The sequence below is a fragment of the Vanellus vanellus genome (genome assembly GCF_965231255.1).
Source record: "Vanellus vanellus genome assembly, chromosome: 2".
Classification (NCBI taxonomy): Eukaryota; Metazoa; Chordata; class Aves; order Charadriiformes; family Charadriidae; genus Vanellus; species Vanellus vanellus.
In genome coordinates this window covers 37130446-37157243 of record NC_138906.1, presented here as the reverse complement: position 1 = coordinate 37157243, position 26798 = coordinate 37130446, and the positions used below count along the sequence as shown (strand labels likewise).

The 26798-nt window shown below is 37.0% G+C and overlaps 1 protein-coding gene across 1 annotated transcript; it reads right to left on the bottom strand.

Annotated features, from left to right (window-relative positions):
• Positions 1-653: 653 nt before the first annotated feature.
• On the bottom strand, positions 654-25948 carry PALS2 (protein associated with LIN7 2, MAGUK p55 family member; the record flags this gene model as incomplete). Its single annotated transcript, XM_082479809.1, has 11 exons — positions 654-830; positions 3197-3325; positions 3739-3941; positions 6573-6734; positions 7751-7819; positions 8475-8574; positions 10565-10696; positions 11884-12111; positions 12625-12777; positions 21238-21390; positions 25832-25948. 11 exons carry the CDS (start codon positions 25946-25948, stop codon positions 654-656), a joined length of 1623 nt encoding a protein of 540 aa, XP_082335935.1.
• Positions 25949-26798: the final 850 nt, after the last annotated feature.

The window sequence follows — 26798 nt, the reverse complement described above, 5'->3', positions numbered from 1 at the left end:
GAGACACGTGTAAGGGAACCTACACAACAGTTGTCTAAATCAAGAGACATCAGGAACTGGTGAAACATCAAGAACGCACCAACATTAAGCCGAAAGAAGCTGGAGCAATGGAGCTGTGTGTTGGTTGCTGCTTTTAATAGTTAAAATTCTGCTCCCATGAAATTACTATTTTTTAAGGAAGAAAAAAAAAAACAAAGAAATTAGTGTTCTTTCCTATTAAGAGCTATAGACTTTTGACCAGTTAAACACTGACATTAACAAGTTTTACAAAAATTGTTTCAAGTATCCTTTTTTTAATCACAGTGAAAATGTAAGACCGAGATGTAAATGTTGACATGAATGACAGAAAGTTTCTTAGATGAAAAAGGCAAAGGTACTAAATCAAAACATATAAAAATGCTTAAACGCATTTCCTTCATGTGATATGAATAGAAAGGTTATCTGTAAAAAGTTAGAAAAATTAAAATAAATTACATATTTAAGTACACTTTCCCTTCGACATTTTTATAAAAATTCAGAATAGTGTACTTTTGAATATACACAGAGTAAAAATGCACAGGTGCTGTAGGTTATTGTCGGTATCTATACAACGTCACATTAGCATATTTGCTGCAGCTGATTTTATTTGTTACTTAAGCTCCTCTTGAGAAATCTCAGTATACCCAGCTAATTGGGACCCACTGTGGCTCCAGCCGCAGCCTCTCGATAGCAGTCTGTAGCTTCTCGAAGGCTTTGTCCAGGTTGTCATTTACAATGGTCAGATCAAAATAGTGGTTGTATGCTCTCTGGATCCGTGCACTTTCATCCACTGTTTTTTTCAAATCAGTGTCCTGTTGAAGAGATGTTCAAGATTACTAAGAATGTACAACTTGACAAATCCTTATACATACAGAAGTGGCCCTTCATTACATACCGGAACTATTTAAAGCTCTATACTGAATACATACAACAAAAGCTTTCCTTTATAGTAAATCCACACAGAACTTAAGCTAAAATGCATTGAAGGGGCTGAAAATGTTATGAGCTGTGCCAATGTGACAACCAAATGTTTGCAAACCTTGCAATTTTTAAGAAAGTCAACAGAAGCACATGAACTTGGGCTGATATGCTCAACAGGCAGTTAATAATTTTGTATGTGCAAACAATCCAAACAGAATAAAATTTAAGCTTTAGGAATGACTGAGTCAATCAGTTATGTAAATATATTTGTGCCCTTTTTTATTTCCACAGAAACAGCAAAAAATCCAAGAATTTAAATTAGTATGAAATGAGAGATGATGAAAGATACATCTCTACCACAATAAAGCTCTAGAATACCTTCTTGCTTTTAGAGGCTACATTTCAGCCTTGCTTACTTGACATCAGTTCCTTATTTGTAAACTCCTGCTACTTTATTTCAGTTCTGACCTGAGCAGCAGAATACACACAAAATTTACATTCCTACATTATGAAGCCTTTGTGAAGCGCTGCCACTGAGCATTTTTTGTTTCATTAGTCCTACGTGCTTAGAAAATTCCTCTCTGCTTTTGCACAAAAGCAATTTTTTTGTATGCAGTTATGAGATTTGTCCCTTTGACAATATTTATTTTAATATTTTCAAGTCCTGATAAAGTTGCAAATACAAACACTAAAATGAAAAAGTAAGTTTGTGAATAGCCTTTCCTTCACAGTAAATGAAGGAGACAAGCAAATGTAGCACAAGAGCCAGAGTTTTTGCAATGGCTTAGGATGCTAGAAATAATGCAGCCAGACCCACTAGCAAGCAGAACAGAATACTTTAAATGGCATTTATTTTTCATTTGTTCAGAAAGTACAAGAATTTGAAATGGGAAATCATAATCTTTATAGATGTGTGTACAGATATGATTTAGAATCCATAAAGATACATAAATGTGTATTTTCAAAGTAACTATCCTCTTTATTATTCATAAGGACTAGTAAAACAAAGGCAAGGATGTCCCTTAGGGAATCCAGTATTAGGAAGTGCAGGAAATTATTTTTATACTTGTCTGGGCAGTTTTAACCTTGCCTTCTTTGTGTATGGATCACAAAATTCAGGGTTCATTTGGGGCAGGGAGGAGGAAAGGCAGAGCACCCACACAGATACTAAAATCTATCATAGCCAGAATCCATGACTGGGACTGGACAGTCTCTCATGTGGTTAAGAGAATGGGATCTCACAGGTTTGATAAGAAAAAAAAAAAAAAAAAGACTAAAAATCCCATATTATTTTAGTGGAAATTAACCCATCCCCCATTTTTTATTGCTCTGAATGCCTCATCAGCATTATACAAGATACTGCTACTATCTAATCTGTAGCACCGTCATCAGGAGTTGTCAGCAAACCATGGCTTTTCTGAGATGGGGAAGTCGTACTGCTGAACACAGAGGATGGTTTTCTTAACTGCTCGATCTGACTTTTTTTTGATTTGGTCCCACAGCTGAGAAAGTTCATGCCCATACGGAAAATTTGTAATTTGCTGCGCTGGAGGAAGCATGTCTCATTTCTCTCTGCTACACACTGTGTCTCCAAAAAGGAGAGAAGATCTAAAGAATAAAATGTGCCACTTTCCTTTACATGGCAAATCCATGAAGGGAAAGAGAAGCTATTGAACGCTTCTTATTCTGGCAGCTCCCAGCCATTCTCAGTGCAGCACGTGCTTGTGGAAACAAGGCTTAGTTGCATTCCAGTGGGTTCTCTGTGTGGTTTTGTTTTTTTTTTTTTGTTTTGGGTTAGTTTTGGTTGTGATTTTTTTTTTTAACCCAGGCTGCAATATCTTTCCTAAGGATTACAGATTCTGTTTTTAAAGCACACCTGTATTATAAAACAAACCTGAACAAAACATTTCAGGGGGACAGATGGGGAAAGTGCAGGAAATACATTCACATAAAAGAACAATTCCCACCACTGAATGTCTATGCAAATAATCAAAGGTGACACTTCCCAAAGAACACATTACAAGTAATTTTTGTAATCAACACTTCTCTGTAAGAGGTCTATTTTTAAGAAAGAAGCAATCTGCCCTATACATAGTATTTGATTAACTTCTACTAAGTAATCAGGAAAAGTCTTGCCTAACTTTTCCTACAGATGTTAATTTCAGAACAAACTCAATCTAAAATGAAAGGTAAAAAAAAAAAAAATATCTAAAACCATCCTGTTCAAAGCAAACTAAATATGAAATAATATGCTCACAGTGAGAAGTTTTGTTGTAATTCCAGCATCTACCACAGCCTTGTGCATAGCACGCAAAGTCTCCAACTCTGGGGCAGCAATAAACACTACATAGGGCATGAATTCTGAAGTCCTCAATATTTTCAGGGCCTAGAAGCAAAGAAAAAGAAAAAAAAAACACTAAGTTTGAGAATGACTCGCCACATGTCCCCATTACTTAAGGGGCACTGCAAAATAGTCTGTTACAATGGGCAGAAACACATACGTGAAGAAGATACTTATTTTTCTATTTAAGAAACTCCTACACTGCCTTTTGAAATGCTCGATATCATTCTTTCCTTGGCTAAAAAGACTATTTACTACTCTTCCATGCAGAATCTAAGTAGGTGTGGGTTTTTTTCCATCTTTCTAACTCATTCCAAGTAAGCGCCACAAATACAAGAATCCAGTTGATATTGTAATCTTTAAACCAGATAAGAAATCTTCAAATTTAAAGGCATACCTCTTCAACATTATACTCCTACACTTGTAGTGTAACATTATAAACATTATAAATGATATACCTGTGGATTCACATCCAAGATGCAGGTCCTTCCTGTCTGAACAACTTCAAGGATAGAATCAATTTTGGTGCCATAAAGATTTCCTTCATATTCTCCATGCTCTAAATACCTGCCAGCTTTAATATCCATCTCCATTTCAGCTCGTGACACAAATCTGTACGCTTGCCCATCCTTTTCATCATCCCTTGGCTTTCGTGAAGTAACTAAACAAAAAATTTAAAATATAAATTGAATGTTTTCTTTTTATATTTGGAATACAAATGAAACTGGACTGCCTATTAAGTATGGGAGAGTGTAATACACTTTAATATACAATTATAATTGTTCCATATACAGATTAATGATTCTAGTGTAAGTTTCAAAACTGAGCACAGCCCCTCCCGTTCCATTTATTTCTATTCTTTCCCATATGTTGCTTTCCCACCTATTTGTTTATTTCCTTTGTATGACTCCTTCACACCATACGCAATGCTCTTTCATATCATCTTTTTAATTATTCACTTAATAAAATCATTATTTAAGTGACTTGGAAATCAAATGAAAATTTAACTCTCAAATGCCAAATGTACTTCTGGAAATAACTGAGCATGCATCAAAACCTGCCCTGCCCCATCTCCCAAACCTTAGCATATACATTGTTCACTGTATTTGTCCTGTTATTCAGGCTAGAATTTCCTAAGCTAGCTATAAAGAAAGTTAGCTTAAATATCAGAAGAAGCCCAGCCACCATAGCAAAATTTTAGTGGAAGCCAGTTAATGCTGCTTTCCAGGACAACTTGGAGCAAGGTACATTCACTGCAGAGAGATTAAAACCAATATTTAAGAAAAGCATTAGCAGCTATCTTGGCTATTGGCTACACTGTGCAGTACAGACATTATTTAAGCAAGAAAGTGAAAATAAATAAAAGAATTTAAAAAAAAAATCAAGTTATTACTGACTTTGCTGTTCTATCACCATATTATCTGTCCACTACTTGCATTTAATTAGATCTGAACTCAAGAACATATTAAACATAACAGTGAATGGACCCTTTTGGTAATACTTGCATCATCACTCAGTGCCATATCACCACTTGCTGCAACTTGGTGATAGAAGTGGAAAGCATTCTCCCCCTTCCAGTAATTCCTATCAACTTCATTATTACAGAAAACTCAAGTTCCAGGAGAAATCATCTTCTGAAGCTGTTAGCAGTAAACATATTACTAGAACATCTGGTTTTAGCCAAGATTCTACAGAAAGATTTAAACTATAATGGTTAATACAATAAAAAAAAAAAAGTATCATTTTGAAATAAATTGCGGAGAATGAGCTTTAACAGTTTACAGCCAGAAGATGACTTCACAGTGCAGCTATCCACACTGAAGAAAAAAAACACAGCGCCATTTGATGGATTAGAACTCAACACCAAGGACATGCTTCTCCCCACAGCAAAATGGATCCGTTTCAGCCATTAAAAAAAACAAACCAAAACACACCACCACAACAACTCCCCCACAATAGTCATTTTGGAATAACCAGGAGAATTTTCTTCTAATCAAAGAAACTGAGGCCAACTAAGATTACTGATTATCCTACTTAAAATCTAAATATAAAGTAGAGAGGATATTCTATATACAATAAACTATGTACCACATGTGCCTGACTAGATGGTCAGATTGCTAGGCTGGAAAATTTTTTATGGCTTTGAAGGTTTTCAAGAGCTCCAAGCAAAAGCATGTTAACACTGCTTTGCATTACTTATATGTATTTAAGCATCTATATAGCATTTTAGATAAATCAGTAATTTTGAGGGCTTTTTTAAAGGGGAATAAAAAATTTTAGAAGTGATGAAAAGTTTCTTACTATTTTGACAATACAAAATAATGAGAGTCCCCGGGGAAGATTTCTTTACAAAGTAACACTGAGAATTCAACCTTGTTATCAGCACACATACCAATTCTCAGTGTCCTGGACAGTTTTGGTGTTAGAGATTCAGCAAATGAGAGAGACTGGTTTTCTCAGGTTGCACAATTTATCTTTAAGACCTGTCCCTCCTTCCCTATTATCAGATCGACTCCTTGCCCACTGAAAACAGAAAGGAACAGTCTGTTTTCAAAATTCTGAAAAGCAGGTGGCAAGGGGAGAATAATCATGTAGCTGGGCTGGATTTCTCTGGCCAGCAGTCAATCAGGAGAGGGGGAGCAGTTAAAAAAAATAAAGATCTTGTGAACAAGCAAAGTAACTATCTGGAAGGAAGGTAAGAAAACGATACTTCAGTAAGGGAGGAGTTTTTTCCTGAAGCTGATAGGGAATAAAAAAGAAAGATCACAAGCTTGAGGCTAGATGTATTAAAACATCAGGTTATCATACAAATCGTGGAGATCAAAAACACTTCAGTTTTACTAGGAGTTTGTTGCTTTTCCCTACATTTCCAATACTAAAGTAACAATTTATAATGCCTAGGGTGCTGCTACAGGTGGGAAACTAAATGGCAGACCTGAGAAACTCCCTTAGCTATTCAATACAGAACACTACTAGGAACTTCTAGAATCTGCTCAGTAACTGATGCTGACAGACACTGAAGAAACTTAGCAGACTGAAATACTGCACGTACAAAAATAGTCCTTCTGCAGCATCAGTAACATTTAATTGCTAGTCACAAGTATTTTCACTGTCATCATATGCTAGTTCAGTTGTCTGAGAAGATGAAGAACCTTTTGTTGTCCCCCTCTATACAATTTTTATACTGTGACAAAACTACTCCTACCCTGAATCACTGGGCTAAAGATCAGGTATTTTCCAGATAATCAGAGACTCAAAGGATGATATTACAATAGGAATGCTGACAACTTACATGGCACTGTAGTTCCAAACCTAGTAGGATTCAGTACTATAAACCTGTTCTTCAAACTTCTTCGTCCCACTCCTTGGGCCCCAATTAAGACCAGCGTCTTCCTCTGAAAAGGAGGCATTTTGGCTACTTCCTCATAGATCTGGATTTCATGACGATCAAATTCTACATTGAGAAATGTACAAAAACATAGTTAATACACAGACAGTACTGTAAGAAAAAAATTAAGCAGTCCTGCTATATATCAATAGACCATGTGTGAATATAAATAGTACTCAAAGGGCATTAAGTCTGATACAAGCTTTCCTGCTTTAAATTGCCATGGGAATAGAATAGTTACCCCTTCATGGACAGGATAAAGTCAGATTATTACTTTTACTTCCAAGGAGAAAATTCGAGATTGATCAGAATGGGAAAACTGTGATTAACAATTAGTGAGCTTTCACAGAATCACAAAATGGTTGAGGTTGGAAGGGACCTCTGGAGGGCATCTGGTCCAACCCCCCCACTCAACCAGGACCATGTCCAGATGGCTGTTGAGTATCTCCAAGGAGGGAGACTCTGCAACCTCCCTGGACGAACTGCACCAGTGCTCAGTCACCCTCACAGTGGAAAAAGTGTTTCCTAATGTTCAGAGGATGTTCCTGATGTTTCCTGATGTTGCTCGTTGCCTCTGGTACTGTCATTGGGCTCCTCTGAAGAGAGCCTGGTTTCACCCTTTTTGCACCCTCTCTTCAGGTATTTATATCCATTGATGAGATTGCCCCAGATCCCCCCCAAGCCTTCTCTTCTCCAGGCTGAGCCATCCCAGCTCTCTCAGCCTTTCCTCATAGGAGAGATGCTCCAGTTTCTTCATCATCTTCATATGTCCATGTCTCTCTTGCACTGGGGAGGAGCCCAGTACACTTCAGGTGTGGCCTCACCAGTGCCGAGTAGAGGGGAAGGATCACATCCCTCTACCTGCTGGCAACAAAGCTTTCGCTTTTTTACCTCTTTTAACACACAGTTCCCTGACTTCCACCTACCAAAAGGTGTACTCAGCACTACCGTATCTTCACTGGTCACTACTGCTTTTAAACCATAAAATCAAATTTATAATTAAACATTTTACTGCAAATCTTCCAGCTCTGCAAGTTTAGAAGCCTAAAGAAGTTTGACTCATATGCAATATTAAGAGATACCTGCATTCCTTGTAGTGAGATACATCATCTTTTTCTTTTTTTTGCTGCTTATTGTTCCACAGAAAGGCCCTAGAAAAAAAAATTGAGACAAACTCATCATTTTTGGTAAATGTTTTTTTCCAAGGCTTATTTACATGAACATCATAGAATCATAGAATGGTTTAGGTTGGAAAGGACCTTGAAGATCATCAAGTTCCAACCTACCTGCCATAGGCAGGGACAAAATGCAACTTGCAACATATGCAGGTTTAATCTAATTAAATTTACAAGGACTATTTTAGAATTGTATATATTCTGGGGCAGGAGATCACATCTATTTTCATACACATCAAATAGTACAGTAAGAACCAAACATAGTGAAAAAATTAATTTTCCTAGAAAGCTTTATAAAAAGCATCTGAAAGATCCATTAAACATGTTTAGATTATTAACTTTCAGTGCGTACTATAAAAACATAATTAAAACAAAAAAGCTAATTCTTATGCCTTTCCCACTTCATTTAGCTTTTCATCAGCAGGTGGCAAAACTGATTCCTGTATCTATGAAGACTAAGCATAGACTTTAGCATTTGTCCTTCAGTCAAAGCCAAAATATAATAATTAGCATTTGGCAATATTCTGTGTATTCTCACACAGCAGTTTTCCACTATCTATGAAGGCAGGAAAAGCAAAACAAATGGAGTCAGAGCAAAATCTATCTATTCCTGAAATTCCTTAAATCTCACCCGAGTTGTCCCAGTCCCTCCTAACAAAGGCCTTTCTCTTCTCTTCCAGGAACTGGCTAGGAATAAGCCCTGCACTTCCTCCTTCTTTGACATGACTAGCCTGGAAAAAAAAAAAAAAAAAAAAGAAAATCAGAGGTTACTTGTGAAAAGCACCTTTCTCATCAACGTGATGTTGAGCGAATTTCACACTGCCAGAATCTTAATGGTGAGTGTTGATACATTTACTTGTGAGACTTGGAAATTCAAACTCAGATGTGGATATTAAAATTCTGTCCTACAGTAACAGCATCTTGCCATTGAGTATTAAAATTCAGGAAACAAATAAAATAGATACAAGTTTCATTACTGGTTCCCATTAAGTTAGTAAGCTCCTATAGCCATAAACCTTTGCCATCAAAAACCTAAATGGAATTCTATGGCTCCAGCCACTGAACTCTCAAATGACAAAACTCAAAGACTTTTTAGTACACAGTACACTTATTTCATATTCTTGAGCTGGTCCAAACAGGTTCCAGTGCAGCTTATTAACCGTCATTTCACAAACAGTGAATGCCGTTAATACATACCTAATCATGCCTTCAAGCTTTCTGCACTAACAGATTTAAAATCTTAGTAACTTAAGCATTCCTCGTAATGAAAGCTCGGCTAAGATTCTCTATAAAATAAGTTCATGGGAAGCTCAATTCTCAAAGCTCACATACAAACACATAGTTATGAAATGTTACACTTTTCTTCTCCACAACTTGTTGGTCTCTCTCTTGCTAACAGCAACTGTTGGCTTTTCAACTTGTATGCTTTTACCTATGACCAACTGATTTTTTACAGTTAGCAAGTTTTCAATAACAGCCTAGCATTTCTAGAAAGCCCAAGGGAAAAACTATCTTTTTTTCCCAGTGGCATGATCTGCATGGCAACACTTGCAACACACTATACAGGTTTAACACATTTCTTTTTTTGCCACTGATTGCGTGTTTAAGATTTAAGTTTTATTTCCCCTGGACTCCCCAGACACAACTGGAGAACTGAAAAGCATGCAAACTAAATGTCAAACTACTCCAGAGTTTTGGAGCGTCTAACTTCTGAAACTAATTAACTTGGCAGTAATAAATTTTCTGCCTTCCCTCACGCTTTTTATTCTCTTTCTTTCCATTATTACTATCACTGACAAGCAACAGAATTCAGCAACAGTTGTAGATATATATTCAAGTATTTTTGTTGAATTTAAAGAAGTCATATATATATATTGCTCTCAAGTAACTTTTGGCTCACTATTGCTTGTTATCTAGCAAAGAGTGAGCCATTAAGGCTAGAAAGGGAAATTAATAACGCTAAACTCTTTGCCTAGATTGCCAATGCCACTTGCAATTTTGAGTATCTCGGTTGAGAAAAGTGTCTTAAGGTTCACTTGTCCCACTTTCAAAGGCATTGATGATGTTTAATTGTGTGTAGTGTCTTAGAAAAAATAAAAATAGCAGAAGCATTGGATTACATTTCTACTGAAGGACTGAATGTAGAAATACAATCTTAAAGCAGGATGAACTGTTAATATTTGAAACAGTGGCAAACACTTTGATTATGAAGATGCATGTTATAGCTCACAGACATTGACCACCACTGTGGAAATAAAAGATACAGCTTCTCCAAATACCTATTCTCACCCCTCTTCAAATCCACGGGGTTAATTTCCCTCTCTCTCCTCAAATCTGAGCACTCAGGAAGGGGTCCACTTCTTTCACAGTCGCTGTCAGGGAAGGCTTACCACAATTAACACAGTCAACCTAAGACTTTCTGCTAGAAATTGTCCACTTCAACTTATTTTGGAATGTCTAGGCTTACGATAGAAGAAGAAAGACAAATAAACAGCAGTAATAGTAAAATGAGTGTTACGTATACAATTTATACCATTCAATTTTCTCTCATATTTCAATTGTTAATATCTTGATATTAGCTTGAAATTGGATTGCAGTATAAATATTTTTTCTTATATCTACTGTTAAATGGAAGTAGATTGTAATTTAAAGAGTTTATTATTAAGGCAACTAGTGAAGCTTTTGGGGGTTTTATTTTATTTTTTCAGTCTTTTTACCAACCTGCCACCAATTTGGATCTTCACGGTTTACAATCTGAAGAATTTCTCCTTTAGAAAATTTCAAACCTGCTTCTTTGCATGGGATGAGGTTGTCATTATATGGATTATAATCAAAATGACACTTCACAAAAACCTGAAATATGTAAAAATTTACAAAGCTTAAACATCATAAAATACATTCTTACTAATTTATCCGTCAAAATGAAGTAACGTCTTTACCTGCGGCATAAAAAGTTCAACATGACCAACATTGCGTTTGGCAAGTAAAATACAATCTATGGAAAAAACTGGCATACACCAGCTGAGAGAGAATAATCAGCAGTGCAAACCTTGGGTGAAGGAGCTTCATGATAAAAATAAACCAACTGTTCTATTTGGACAATGTATCACAAACCACTCGTTTTTTGCATTTCAGTATATACAACTCAATTAGCATTCTGACTTTAAATTACTTAAAAATATAAAAAATTCTCAGAATGTGAACACCGTATTCAAGGTTTATGGATTCTTAAGAATTAGTTTTGCCGTGAACTCAACGTTTTAAAACAAACAAGATATGTGACTGCTTAAGACTCAATTTTGATGCAGGGGAAGAACCAGTAAATTGCATCAGTAGACTGGAAACATATTTGACTTTTTTCTACTAGGTGGGGGAGCAAAGGAAGCAGTGCACGTGCCTCCAATACAGCACATTCCCTCAGCATCTACTCAATGTAAGCATAGTCTGTTATAGTCATGGGCACTGAGACCCACTACCTGAAGGACTGTCTTACAAGATGTTTCAAATGCACTGATTTAGAGCAACAAGTTACTTCTGCAGGGGAGAAATTGCCAGCCTATGGCAACAAAAGGATAAGGAATAGCCACCATTCAAGCTCCTACTTAAGTCAGCGAGTTCAAGCTCATCTGTTGAATTCAATGTGTTTCTGAATTCTATGAAACAGGTTACTTGGACGCTGATCATGTTATCAACAACACATGCAGTTCACTGCAGTTTAGTGTGATTGTGACTAGGTCATCAGAGGTCACTGGATGTCAAAGAAACATGCTTTATATGTAGTATACAAATGCTTGTCAATCTTAGATACTAACTAGAATTTTTTAGGCAGGCATACTATGCGTGGTATTAATCTCCTGAATAAACCCACTTCCAAAATGTACTTAAAGGTGAATACAGGTATCTACATTTTAGCCTTCCTGCTAGCATTAAATACACAAAATAATCAAAACATGTCTAATCCAAAATCCTAAAATAATCTTATGCGATAAAGTACCAAGTAGAAATTCTTTTGACAGACTTATTAGAAATGTGCTACTGACCTGTTGAGGAATAACAGTGTCTCTGTAGCTTGGGAGAATCTTCAGAGTGACACTGCCACTAATATTTTTCAGCAGTTCCTGCAATTCTTTTGGATTGTTTCCAACCTCATGGCCATTCACCTCTTTAATAATGTCACCTACATGCAGAAGACCTTGCCGATCTATCATTCCGCCATGAAGAATTCGTGCTATTACGAGATCATTGTTCTCAACTCTAAACGTAACACCCTGAAAGAGGTATGCGACACCTAGTTTACCATTGTTTGAATTTAAATTTCATTTTACCATTATCTCAAGCAAAAATATACAGCTGTCGAATATTCTGTCTACCCCAATGAAAACAGACAGTAAGACAGCTACTACACTGTAAGAGTTGCTAATATCCAGATAATCATCAGATGACACAAAAGAGCTTTCAGACAAGGTTTTCATACAACTGAACAATGACTATTGTTCTTGATTGCATGCAATCCTGTCATTTTCTATCAGGACTAAATGTTGTGTTATGTCAGTTATGCTAGCAAGTCATTCAGCCTAGTGACTGCCTATTCACTACCCTATAATTTTTTAAAGAGAACAGGATGGACACCACACAAGTATCTTCTTATTGAAAGCTCTCAATACTGATCCTATCACCCACTAAACTACACAACATAATAATTAAAACATAATGCAAGAAATCAGGCACATGCAAGTGTTTTCACTCACACTTTAAAGACATACTCATCTTCAATTACTTACCAGTGGTTCTCCTGCTCTTTTGTGAATTCCAAGGATACGAATAGCATCTACTGGAACAATCTGGTTGTTTGCTGAAGAATTATTGACTTCTGGGCTAGAAGGAGGGGAATCATAACATTTTGAAGCCACAATATCATGTGCTTCCAAGAGTGACTGCAAAGGAACAGAAAAAGCCTTTTTTTATATCATGAAATAACCATTTGCAGAAGGATTTAGTGCTGAATAACCACTGAATCAGCCCTTTTGGGAACAGATCATAAAAATCTTATTTCACTTCGAATGGAGCAAAAATTGACATACAAGCACTGACATGGACTGATAAGCCTACTGTGTTGGCAAATATGCTCTCTTTTGTAAATACAAATGCTTCTTCTAAAGGAAGTATAGGAAAAATGTAATGAATTTGGGAGGAATGAGTGATCTCGCAGGGAAGAAGATGGAAAAAGGAATACCTAATATTGTCTTTCACCTAATGAGACAGTATCTGAGGAAATGCTTAAAGTAAACAAATAACCCATTGCAAAATAATGAAGATAAGTCATTATTAGAGACTTGTGTTTAATGTAATAAAATTTTCCTCCACAGTAATTTGGATAATTACAGGTATGCAAGGATTTCTAGCAAATCTGCAGAATAAGTGCTTTCTGCTTGCATAAAACCAAGGCAGAATTCTAGCACCAAATGAATCCAAGTTGACAGAATTCACCTTCTGGAAGACAAGAGCTCAGACCTTATAGTTAATGGTGTTTTCACCTGTCCACATACATAAATACAAAGCAAAAGGAGGAGATCCAAATAAATATACACATCTTTGGAAGACAATGAAATTTAGACTTGATTTTCTCATGAAAGATACTTTAAGATTTAAAGAAAAGATTTATAAGACAATACATACAGGTAAAACAAGATCAAACTTGTGAAGTTAGACAGTGGAGATTTTCTGTCTTAAAGAGGAAAAGGGACTCCCTATAGCCACCATATGCTATATGTTCATATGTTCAAGATAAAGCACCCTATAGCACAGAGAGTCTCACTGACAGATACAGAAAGAGGAAAGCAAGCAAGTAGAGGAGATGCCTACTAGGCCTCAAACAACACAGCTTTGTTTCAAACAGTGACCTGATGAGATATGGTGTCAAATAAGAGAGAATAAAGAGAGAAAACACCATAGGGACTATCGCTGATAGCGAGATGCACATGCCAGACAAAGACAGCAAACTACTAGAAAGCAGAGCAGTTGAGCAGAAAACATTTAAGCAAATTTAACAATTTTGCTATGCAGTCTGTTCCATCCTCCTGTAAGCCACCTCTAAGCTAAAAGTTGTGCAACCATATTAGTTTAGTGCTAAGCTCAACATGCAAGCCCTCAATGTGCCACAAACCTGAACAGTCATTTTAATCTGCCCATTACGTGATGACCCTGCTGATACTTCAAATTGAGGTTAGAAGGAGGTACCAATTCACCGATTCTGCCTCTGCCATTAAGACTGTAAAGACAGCTGCTTATTGTGGCTGCTCTGTTACTGTGGACATAAACCAAATCAAATTAAATAGGAAAAACAATCATTTATTAAAATCAAGCAGCTGTCAGATGGTAGCAATTTCTAATTCTTCATTATCCAAGACACATCCAATCCAGAAACCAGGCAAACAGACCTCTCTCTGCCAATGTTTGCAAGCAACATTTTTGGATCTTTCTACATTTCCAAAATGAAACCAACTAGCATCAATTACACATTTTAACACATTACCACTGACAAAGCCAAGCAGATACACCAGTATGGTAGTTCCAGTTTTCTCTTTTGGTCACACGCTAAAACAAATTGTTCCCAAACTTTCTGGCCACAAACCACTAGATTTCTCATGGAACCTTACACATAACCATGCTTGTACAGCTCCCTGCCCTTAACGATCCTATAATTTATGGATTATAACCTGATCCACAGTCAAAAAAGACTACTAAACTAACAGTCTGCGTCATCTTTTTCAAATTAACGTGCTCTGTAAGATTCTTCAGTTCTTAAATATGATCCCATTCCACATTCCGATCCTATTTATTCACTCAGTTTTATGGATAAGCATGAATTCTTTCAACTACTACTTAAACATCTCTCAATCACAAAATCTTTTATCTGTTATTTACATGACAGCTGAATAACAGAAGGACTATCAGGGACTGTACATTGCTGCCCACAATGATAAAATGGTTTCTTTAAGAAAAGTGTTTTACTGGTTTCATTTAAACAAGCCATAGTTAACTTGCTACCTTCCCATACCTAACTCTCAGTTCTGAAACTCAAGAATCTATACCAGTCTTAGAAGACTGCTTCCAGCCAGCCAGGTCATGGCATACAGTCCTGAAGAACACTTAAACAAAGCCACCTGGCAAAAGAGGCCATGTATTTGTATCCACTGCCAGACTACTCTCCAACATTTTATGTCACTCAATTACTTTCTTATTTCAGTAATACGGTTGAGTAATCTAAGAAATACAGGTGCATGAACTTGACTTGTTTCTTTCCTACAGCACTGGAAAATGTAGTATCTTGTGCTCCAAGACTGTTAACTGTAGAAAGGTTCTCATGGAAAAAAATGGCAACATTGCTGGAACAAGGCATTTAGAATAACTTTGCGTATCACAAGAGATATCATACAGTGGACATACAGGCAGACAGTATGGCCCCTTTGTGCAAGATATGGTCATAAACAAATCTATACATTTAGAACATATTGAATTCTTTACAGTAGTTTTCTGTGGCTAGAAAGTAAAAAAAAAAAAATTAGAAAAAGTAATTCAAAATTCAGTAAATAAAGAAACATTAAACATCCAAGACTCTCTACAGTGCTGAAGCAAAGTTCAAATTCAAAATTTGTTTTTCCTAAAAAAATTCTCAGCACAATCTATACATGTTATGAAGCATTGCCTTCCCTATATGATAACTATTTCCCCAACTGTGATCCAACAGAACAATTAAATTAAAACTGGGGGCTGGGCTGGGTGGAATACACAAGAACAGAACAACTCTGTGGTCTTGAATTCAGGACTCCTTTCCTAACACTTCAGGCCTTGACAGTATTTCCATTCCTCTTTTATGCACTAAATATGTGCTAGTCTTCTCTGATAATGCTGTTTAAATATTAGAACTTAGGAAATGGACTACAGGCCCCTAGTGTACATGTGAAAAGAAGACATTTTTAAAGGTTGTTCTGGAAAAGTGAGGAAATCATTTAAGATCTTAGAGAAATCAAGGGGGTGGTAAGAAGGCATGAATATGTGGGAAAAATAATGCTATAAATTAAGATGTGTCTAAGAGAAACTTAAGATCACTTTTCTAAATGAAACATGTTAAAGGTATGGTTAGCCATTATAAAGCTAACTATTAGAAGAAAATATTGGCTGCTTTTCAGATTTTTTATTGCCAGCAGAATCTACTATTTGGGATGAATGACTCGCAGAATTCTTAGAAAGGTGAAAGTAACTGAACAAGTTCTTCGGAAAACAGCAGAAGTGATTCTTCTGCATGTTTAACTACTCCAACAGTGCGATACTTTCAACTCCTCCCTCTTCCCTCAAGGCAACCTCTCTTACCACTCCTCTCTTCTGCTCTCCAGCTACTGTCCATAAGACTTGCTATAGCCTTTTTTATGCACTGCCACATGCCAACTGGCTCTTCAATACATACTGGCCTGATGGCAAGCCATCAATACTGTGAAACTCATAAGAACTTAGTATCTTCCACACTTTGACCCCTGAAAAGCTCAGTTAAAACTAAAAGGGATAAAAAGTGAAATGGAAGAAAAATTAAGGAATAAAAGGAGAAATGAGAAAAGGGAGGGAACAGACAGTCAAACATTAGTATACATGCACATGTACACAGGATGCCAGTCCCTCCCCAATGTTCTTCTGTAAAAATGTGCAAAAGAAATGAAGTTCTGTAATTCGATATTTTTAGCACTAAATGATAAATTCAAATAAACTGTTACACTGATGACTTGTACACCGCATTTGATACTTGTATGCCGATGCAGGTCATAACTGTAAGATGACACTGTAATAAAGTGGCACCCTTCATTTGTAAAACACAGAATCTGCCTCTAAAATAGTTACACAATAATGCCCATGAAACTTTAAAAGAGTCAAGTCAAGATGGCTTGTTTACACATTTACTGAACTGGAGAAAGGATGCAAATTACATTTTTTTATAATTGTAAATGACATTGTATTTTTCCTTTCTTCCTTATAGGTCCCTTCTTGCAGAATTTGGAATATGCCTCCTTGCACCAAATGAGGCAGAAAGGATACCACTTATTTCTTGAGTATTTAGTTAATTTTCCATTTCCTTTTCAGAGAGATATATAGCCTCCCCAAGGGTTAGAAAGAATACTGTATCCACATTTTGGTAGGCAAATTTTCGTAAAAGCTCTTCTAGAGTCGTGGTAACTATGATATCAGTTAAATAAAAACACTTAATCAAAACAATACTACTTTGGCCTCAGTTGTCTGTTGCCTGCCTCCAGATGGGGAATGGAAGCACAACATTAAGGGCAGAAAAGTACACCCTAATTTTAGGCTTCCAAACGGAATCACCTCAGATCTACTTTTAAAAGGTTAGTTCTCCAGGGTAGCATTTAATTATCTTAACCATCAAATAGCCTTTTCTCTTCCTTCCATACATAATTCTTTCTGTACCACCCAGGTTTTGCAGCAAATGAAGTAGGGAGCTCTAGAAATAGCTTATTTCTCTTACATATCCAGGACTCAGTCAACAATATAGTGAAAGCAGCAGCACGCAATCTTGTTCATAATATGCAATAATCATTATATGAATTTTTAAACTGGGTTCCAAGGAAGAGTCAACAAACTGCAAACCAGTAAGTCTGATGTTGATACTAAACAAATTAGAAGAAGTTTCCATAAAAAAAAAAAAGAATGGACAAAATAGATGATGCGAAAGCATCAACATGCTTTAATAAAGGGAAGTCATGCTTCTCAAATTTAGTTAAGTTCCTTGAAAGAGTACCCAAGGACGGCAGTTACAGTTGATAATATAGATCAATTTCCAAAAGGCCTTTATCGAAGTCTTTTGAAGAAACAAAGCTACTACAGGATAAGCAGTAAGGCTCTCAAGTATATGAAAATATGGGTTAAGAGAGAAAAATTGGGGCCAGAAATATAGTATTACTAGTTTTCACAATTCATGTCACCAGGAAATTTCCCACAGGCATCTGGGCTCATTTCTACATCTGCCAATACACTGACATGTCAGATAAGTGATCTAGGAAATGGGGTTGAGAAGTGAAATGATAGGCTTTGCTGATGCTGCTAAACTATTCAAGGAGTAAAACAACTGATTGTGACCTCCACGAGCACCTCATGAGAACCAGTGTGAGCACAAGGCAAATGAAATTCATAGAATCACACAATCATTTAGGTTGGAAAATACCTTTAAGATCATAGACTCCAACTGTAAATGTAACACTGCCAAGTCCACCACTAAACCTTGATGATAAGCACCACATCTTCTAAATACCCCCGGGGATGGGGACTCAGCCACTTCCCTGGGCAGCCTGTTCCAATGCTTGATAACCCTTTCAGTGAAGCAATTTTTCCTAGTATCCAATCTAAACCTTCACAACACAAACTGCAAGGGAAAACACAATCCTAATTTAACATATTAACTGACAGACTCAGAAGTGGTATCTCAAAGGTGTAAACAGTACAAAACTAAACCAAACAAACAACCCACCTCTATGTTTACTGAGCCTAGATGTACTACTTCTTTACTAAGAGGGTAGTCAAACACTGGAACAGGCTTCCTACAGAGGTGGTCAATGCCCTGAGCCTGTCAGTGTTTAACAGGCATTTTGGACGGTACCCTTAATTATACATTTTAACTTATGGTCAGCCCTGAAAAGGTCTGGGAGTTGGACTAGATAATCATTGTAGATCCCTTCCAACTGAACTATTCTATTGTCCTGGTTCCGGTAGGGATGGGGTTCATTTCCCCAAGGAGCCGGCAGGGGAGGCAGGTATTCCATACCACGTGACACATGCCAGGGCTATAAGAAGAGCAAGCCGGGGAAGATGGGGCTGTTGCCACTCAGGGGCGGGCTGCAGTGGTCCGGGTCTGGTCGGTGCTGGATGGTGCTGTAACTGGGTCTTTATGTCTCTTTATCGGAGTTACTGTTTTTTCTCTTCCCGTTTGCTGTTCTGTTAAACTGCACCATCTCAACCCACGAAACCCTGCCGGTTTCTCCCACGGCTGTGGGAGTTGAGAGAGCGGCCCCGTGGTTCTTTGTTGCTGGCTGAGGCCAAACCACGACTCCTATCCTATCCCATCCCATCCTATCCCATCCCATCCACCAACTGTTAAAATGGCAAACCAAATACTAGCCATTTTTAAGCAACAAGTAGGAGATACAATGGAAATTATTACACAACTTCAAAAATCCATGCTGCTGTGAATGACTCTGGGAAGCTGTATGCAGTTTTGCTTCCCTTCTTTTTATTTATTTGAGACACACACATATACAACCAGGTCTCTCAAATCATGAGTAACATGTAAAAGCTGATTAAGAAAAACTGTTCAATTCCTACAGGAAAGCAAGGGGATATTAAGTGAAATTGACAGGAGACAGTCTCAAAAACAAAACAACATAGTCTCCACTCTGCTGGGGGATGTTGTGAATGCCAGATATTCACATGGGTTCAAAAAACAACTGAACAAGCAGATGGAAGAAAACACCACCACAGGTGGATAATACTACTTCTCACTCAGAAGTCTGAGCAATAAATCACTAAATCCTCACAAAACATTTTGGAAGGTATCACTGTTGGCTTGTCCTAGCCTTACAGTCTTCACTAGATACCTACCACTAGGGACAGGGAAGGAAAAGAGGAGATTTGTTAAATGGACCTTTAATGTACAATTAGGAAGCACTAACAAAAGATCAGAGCAAAACTGTAAAGTTAATATAGCATATATGCAATTTCAAGTCTGCTCTTCATAAACAACAAAAATTGTACAAGAAATAGCAAAAATATTGGCATTTTTGTTTCTCAGCTACTTTGGAACTTCTAAATTAAATGTGTAAGTTGCCTAAGCCTGAACTAACGGAGTAACTGACACCAGCATCAAGTTGTGCCTCTCTGTAAATATGACCACTGCACAGGAACAAATGCTGAGTTTGCCTTAGTATTGGCTATTCACCCTAATTAAAATTCTTATTTGATCTCTGTCTCCTACAGGCCATTTCCAGCCTCCACCACAAAGATTCTTTACCCAGTTGGTCTCTGGTTTTTGCCATCTCTCTCCAGAGATCACGGCTACAGCGCCTTTCAAAGTCAGTCTATTCCAGCACTTCACTTAAGTCATTTTCGTCTTCTGATTCATCCTCTTTGACTTGTCAGCTTTAGTTTCTCTAACACAATGTATCTTTGTCAGGTCTGTCACTGCACCAGCTGGCCCCCAATCCCAATCTTTTTGCATCTTAACTACCAATTCCTCCAAACTCAACCTCCCATTTTCCAGTACCAATTTCTGCTAAGGGATCAAAGATGGATTTGCAAGCTTATTGACCAGTAAGTCCCCAAATCATAGTTTTTGATCCCTTAGCTATGACACCTTTCTGGACAAATAAAAGCACCAGCAAGGCCAACATACTGCTCTTCAGAAGAGGCAGAGGAACTGTCAGCATTCAGAATAGCTGCTACCTCAAAAGCTGAGCTCTTAAAAGTGTTCCCTCTTCCAACAGGCCACACCACAGCTTGACCAGTGTTCATCTATGTTAAATGGTAATTCAGCTCACTGCTGTGTTTGTATATTGTATAACTGAAAATTTAGGAAAAAAACTATGCGTTTAAACTCATATACCCAAAAAATGTTTATGACTATAACTGTCTGCCAAAAGAAGCACATTTATACTGTGGCAAATGGTGCTCTTATGTTCTTCTACAGGATACATATAGCTAAGTACTAAAGTCAGCTGAAGCCTGACGAGAAAGCCCATAATCTACTGAGGATTTACAAACCCTAACCTTCAAGGGTCAGTACAGAAGCTGGTAATAGAATGGCAGCTATGGAAAAACATCTGCTTTTGACAAGCATATGTCAAAACTTCACTTATGTTAAGTAAAGTGACAGTGAGAGGGATTCAGAGTCTCAAGCTGCAGTGCAGATCGCATCACAGAAGAATCAAGTTCATTCACTCTACAAACTGTAAATCTTACACATGAATATGGATGCCAACAGCTGAACCAAAGTGCAGAATGGCTGGTATCAGGAACAGAGACCACCTGGAAATGCTAAGAATAAAGCCTTCAGGGAACTGTTTGGAAACTCCAGTCATATAGGAAGTAAATGTTTGTCCAAGATTCATAACAGAAACTCCAGTGGATTTTAATACAATGAGTGAAGATATTCTTAAGGTGATATCATAGAATAAAATCATGCTCATTCTTAACCCCACATGGCTTCTGTTTTACCCTTCATTCAGAGTGAAATCCTACATATTAAAGTTTGCTACATTTCAGGTTTCATTTCATTATTATTTTTAGATCCATATGTGGACACTGATACAGTAAGTTGGTAGTATACAGTAAAAAGGTGGCACCTGAAAATGAGGCTCCTTGAGTATTCCAACCAATTCTGCGATATTCTCATCTTTATTTACTAAGGGACTGATGTCTTCAAGAATTTCATTCACCAACTCCAGGTTGTTGTCACTGACAGCCTCAAGTTTAGAATCTTCCAGTCGCTCATGAGCCTGTAAGATTAAATATATAATACTATACTGTAAAGAAGTTTCAAGTAGTTCCAATTTATAATCCTTTTAAATAATTTCTTGGTGCAACCTTTAGCAGGAAAACCAGAAAAGTTACATATAGTATAATCTGTATATTTTATCTTTATAACCGCTGAAGGATTTTGAATGCTTAACTATGTGACCCAAACAACTTTATAAGCAGCACCTGTCAGAGATACTTGTATGTTCTTATTCCCTATAACCTCTAAGCTATATACACCAAATAGTCCTCTCTGAACAAGACAGCACCTCAGATCTTTTCTGCTTCAGAACGCAGTACAAGTGCACCTTCTAGAATAAGGACAAAAAAAGAACTATGGGATCTGCTCAGAAAAAAAATAAAGTCTGTGAGAGAAGCATTTCCCCCAGGCTCCTCCCATTCAAACACCTTAAAAAACAGCAAATTCTAAAGGAAAGTCTGCATAACTAAAGGAAATGCTAAAGAAAAGCCTACAGCAAAGGATCCTGGGCTGCATTAAGGAGAGCATTGCCAGGAGGTTGAGTTCTCCTCAGCACTGGTGAGGCCACTGCTGGAATACTGTATACAGTTCTGGACATACTGGAGAGAGTCTAGTGAAGGGCCATGAAGATGATGGAGGGACTGGAGCGCCTCACATTTGAGGAAAGGCTGAGAGAGCTGGGACTGTTCAGCCTCAAGCAGAGAAGGATCAGGGAAGAATCTCATCAACGTGTATGAATACCCGAAGGGAAGGTGCAAAAAGGCCAGAGCCAGTCTCTTTTCGGTGGTTCCCAGTGACAGGACAGGAGGCAATGGGCACAGACTGAAACACAGGAAGATCTGCCTAAACATAACAAAACACTTTTTCCACTGTGAGCATGACTGGCCACTGGCACAGTTTGCCCAGAGAGGTTGGAGTCTTCCTCCTTGGAGGTATTCAACAGCCATCTGGACATGGTCCTGGGCAATCACCTCCAGGTGAGCCTGCTTGAGCAGCAGCAGCAGATGCCCTCCAGAAGTCCCTTCCAACCTCAACCATTCTGATTCTGTGATAACTTTGTATCTCTTTCTAGAGCTACTGCTGCAGACATAAACCTGTCCTGAACGCTACAGATACTTAAATTTACTGAAAGGTAGGAGCTTTGAGCTTAAGAGAACAACTCATTAATCCGAATGCTTCGCTTACTTATTACAGGCAGTGTTTTATTGCAAAATTAGGGAATAAGAGGAGGCTAAAAATAACTAAGATTCTCAACACACTCAATTAAGAGTTATTTACAACAGCATAGCAACAAGAAGTTCAAAAAAGAACAATTGCTTTGGCATGTAAAAACACAACAAATTACAGATATATTTGTGAGTCATCTATATATACTTCTCATATATATAATTTGAAGATATGCACACACATCTACTTTCTTATTAGTGCTTTAAAACAGACATTAAAATAAAATTTTGCTAAAACCAGAAAACTTTGTTTCCTCAAATCATCTGAGTATTGAATTCTACTTCATATCTATAAAATGGTATTTCTGCAGGACTGATGATCAAACACTGGAAAGGCTAAGTTAACATAGAGAAAGACATTTCAAACATTCCAACACCAACACACAGAAACCAAATGACCATGATTACAAAGTCATAGGAAGCTTAGAACCTACACACATTCTCCTTAATAAGGGAATGCTATTATGTACATAATACATACAGTAAATAACATACTTCTTTTAAAGCTTACTATTTTACAGCAAGTAAAAACACAAATTTGTTGACTTTTAAAACATACTCCAACTGCAAAACCTTTGTAAGATTAGAGAACATGGGTTACCTTCTCTTTCTCACTCATTTTCTTTAAAATACTACCACTGAGTATAATCTAAATACAAATAGTCTCACCCTTCACCCCAAAATCAAGGCCATGTATATACTGGGGAACAGAATGTTTATCAGTCAACAACCTCTGATCCTGTAATATGTTGGGGGGTACCAGGATATGGAGTGGTACAAAAAGAAAAAAAGGAATACTTAACTTAGATATTGCAATTTTTTTTTTTCATTTCAGTTCATCATTTCAGAAACAGTGATACTGAATCGAATCTTTTGATTCATTCAATATTTATTATACTTGCCAAATGTTCCAATAGTAAGGCTTTTGCCTCCAAGAACCTGACATCCTAAATACTGGACTCAATGTTTACAGATTACTCTTACAATGTTTCCTTTGTCTGGGTTAGACATTCACCTGGTATGCTATATGCTATGCTACAATACTAAAAGCAATAGTGTGACTGCAGAAAAGAAGGTAAAGTTTTGAGGTTCAAATTAGTAGCTAACAATCCAGGAGAAGAGAATTTTGATAAGACAGTTCGGTAGCAAAACTGAGTAAAATTCATGCATGTTCCAAATTCAACAACTGTTTTCAAAAAAGCATAACAATTCTAAAGGCTAGTTAGAATTAAGCACAAACATAAGTAAATGAAAGAAAATGTATTTTACAGTGATTACAGTTACTTCCCCTTTCCCCTACCACCCACTGAAGAATGGAATGGAAAAGTATAGTAAAAGAACCCTACTGAAAAAAAGGTCTGTAATTTCTACCTTGATGCCTTTATTCTAGACAGGAAAAACTGTCAAATGAGCTTAATGCAATTTTAAATGATTAGCCAAACTTTGCACTGCAATATATTATAAACTAACTACTATGCTTATTGCTTGTCTTCATTGGTTTTGTTTTTTTTTTTTAAAAGAACTGGAAAGAAAAAATAAGCTTGTATGGCCCATGGCACACTTCCCGAAGTTTCTTGTTGTCCTTTTTGGGATACTTTACATAATGATTAGTCTTAATAGCTGACTAATAAAGGAAAATGAAAAAGCTTTTAGGTTTCTGGCCTGGTCTGAAATGAATCTGCTTAAATAATCTGACTATCTCAGGGTCCCAATAATTGCCTATTCTGTTAAAACTAGCTCTTCTAATAGAAGACCAAGTTATATGCATTTTTAGAGACAAATGGACGTATATGAACTACATATACTGAAATGTGTTGTCATTTTGATCTTGTCCTTATTTAGCTCTGCTGGTTAGGACTGAGGTTTTGGGTTTAATTCTGAAATAATTACAAAATAAAATATGAGTGAGGTCATGCAATATGAACACAATTAAAACCTTTCAGCATTCTAGATAAAGGAAGTTTATAGTTAAGAGTCTGTTTCCATTGCAAGCACTTTTTTACATCTGCTAGTCATTGAATTCCACATAATTGTAATTGGCCATTAAAGCACAAATTCTTGATAGGAAAAAATATGCTTTGCAATGAACATTTTCTTCATGATAAATATTAAATTAAAGATGACATATGCAGCAGATACAGAAGCTGGAAACAACTCTAAGAAAATGCTTTTACTTACTCTAGTAAATTTAGTACACAAATCTTTCCCTCTGCAGTCATCTCACTAGCAGATGAGACATATCCATTATTTCTAAGTTTATTACTATGAAATGTCTTCCACTTACAACCAATTTTTTTGAACAGCTGAACAGAAGTAAATTCTTATATAAATTCTTTTGATTTTTCCTTTCCAGATCTTTATACTGAGCAATATCCCTGCACAACAATCCTTTAGCTTTACAGGGTATTTCATGCCTGCCCAGAGGGCATTGCTTTCAGATGTCTATTCATATTAAAGAGACAGCTACATTTAAGTTAACTGTTTTTTCCTCATGAAAGGAGCTTATTCTTATGAAATAAGATTAAGACTGTAAGTGCTGTGCAATATTGACTGCATCTCCTAGTGTCCACAGAGTCCAAAGATTTTTTTTTTGTAAATATCACCTTACATATTTATAATTGATTGATACCATCTATAAATAACAGATTTTCATAATGTAAGACCAAAACTAAGGATAGCCCTTGTCTCAGAGCTGACAATGAATGGCCCCAGCATTACTCTGAGATCCAGGAAAGGGCATAGGAGCGAACATTTCACTGGGCAAAAAAGTCGTTTTGAGCCAAAGACAAAATGGAAACTAGTTTATGCCATGGGAGAAAGAAGGTTATTACTCTCACTTTTCATCCTTGGCAAAAATGCTGAAAGTCAGAAGGCATATGGGTTTTGCACACAACAGTGGTCACAAGACTATATTAAAACCAACTGCTTCTAATTTCAAGTATTTTGACATTTTCTTCATAAATAATGTTAGCACATTATTTCTGGAGTCTCTAAATTTTTCTTCTTCTTCTAGAATTTTCCATAAAACAATAAATCAGGGTGCACAAAAATGTTATTATACCAACCCTTCACCTTCAAAAACCCCTTCAAGTCTTTTAATAAGACATACCATACATAAAACCCATTGTTAATAACTCAGTCCATACTCAAAGTTCACGCAATATTTTAAGAATGAAAATATTTCCAGATTCTACTTAGAGCAGCAAGTTTGAATACCTTAGCAAGTGATCTTACAATAGGGTTTTCCATAATTCCTTTAAGAAAAATCAGGTCTATTTCTTCAGCGCCTGTTGATGTTGGCAGATCAGTAAGGTTATCCAGGACCTGCTGCATGGCTGCTGACAAAACAAAAACAAAAATTAAGTACTGACCAAAATAGGCTTGCACAAATAGCAAAAGCTCTGAGAAACACCACAATATTAACTTTAGTAATGTTAAGCAGCCAACTACATCTACTGAGAGCAAGTGGACAGAACGGAAAAATAACTTTTTTGTTTGTTTGTTTGAAAGATGGAAATGAAGGATCTATCCAAATCCTTATCACCACAGTCAACTTAAATCCAGGCCCAGCACATTCCTTTCAAGATTTGGTACTACTTAAAGATTGAAAAAAACCAAACAAGTATAAACTATGTATAAGGTATGCATAATCTTCGAAATACAATAGAAGCAACTCATTCATGACTCTTTTCATTTAATCTCTCTTTCAGAGGAAGTTTTCAGCCCTCATACATACACCAACCAACTACAAGTTTTACAATGCTTGTATAGGCAGATGCCACTGTTTTTAAAACAAACACATAGTTCCAAACCAATTTTTTTTAACCGAAAATTTGCTTCCAGGGCAGCTCTTACCTTGGGGACACTTGTGTCCATCCCCAGCCATCCTTTACAACCAGTTCTGACTTATTGCCCTCCAGCACTAAGTGTAGGTGGTGCAGATGCTAACGCCAACCTGGCACCACAACACACCGCAATGGGAAGTATATCCTACAATGCGAAACATATCGTGCCTGCCCAGTACCCTCAGTGGAGATTTGCCTGGCTATCCACAGACTCAGAGAGAGCTGCAGCAACTTGGGTGAGAGTGAACAATAGTGCCCAAGAAAAAGTCAGAAAATCCTACCATCCCAGCTGTCTTGTCCCATGAAGTCATTGAGGCAAGCGATGAGAATTTATTTTA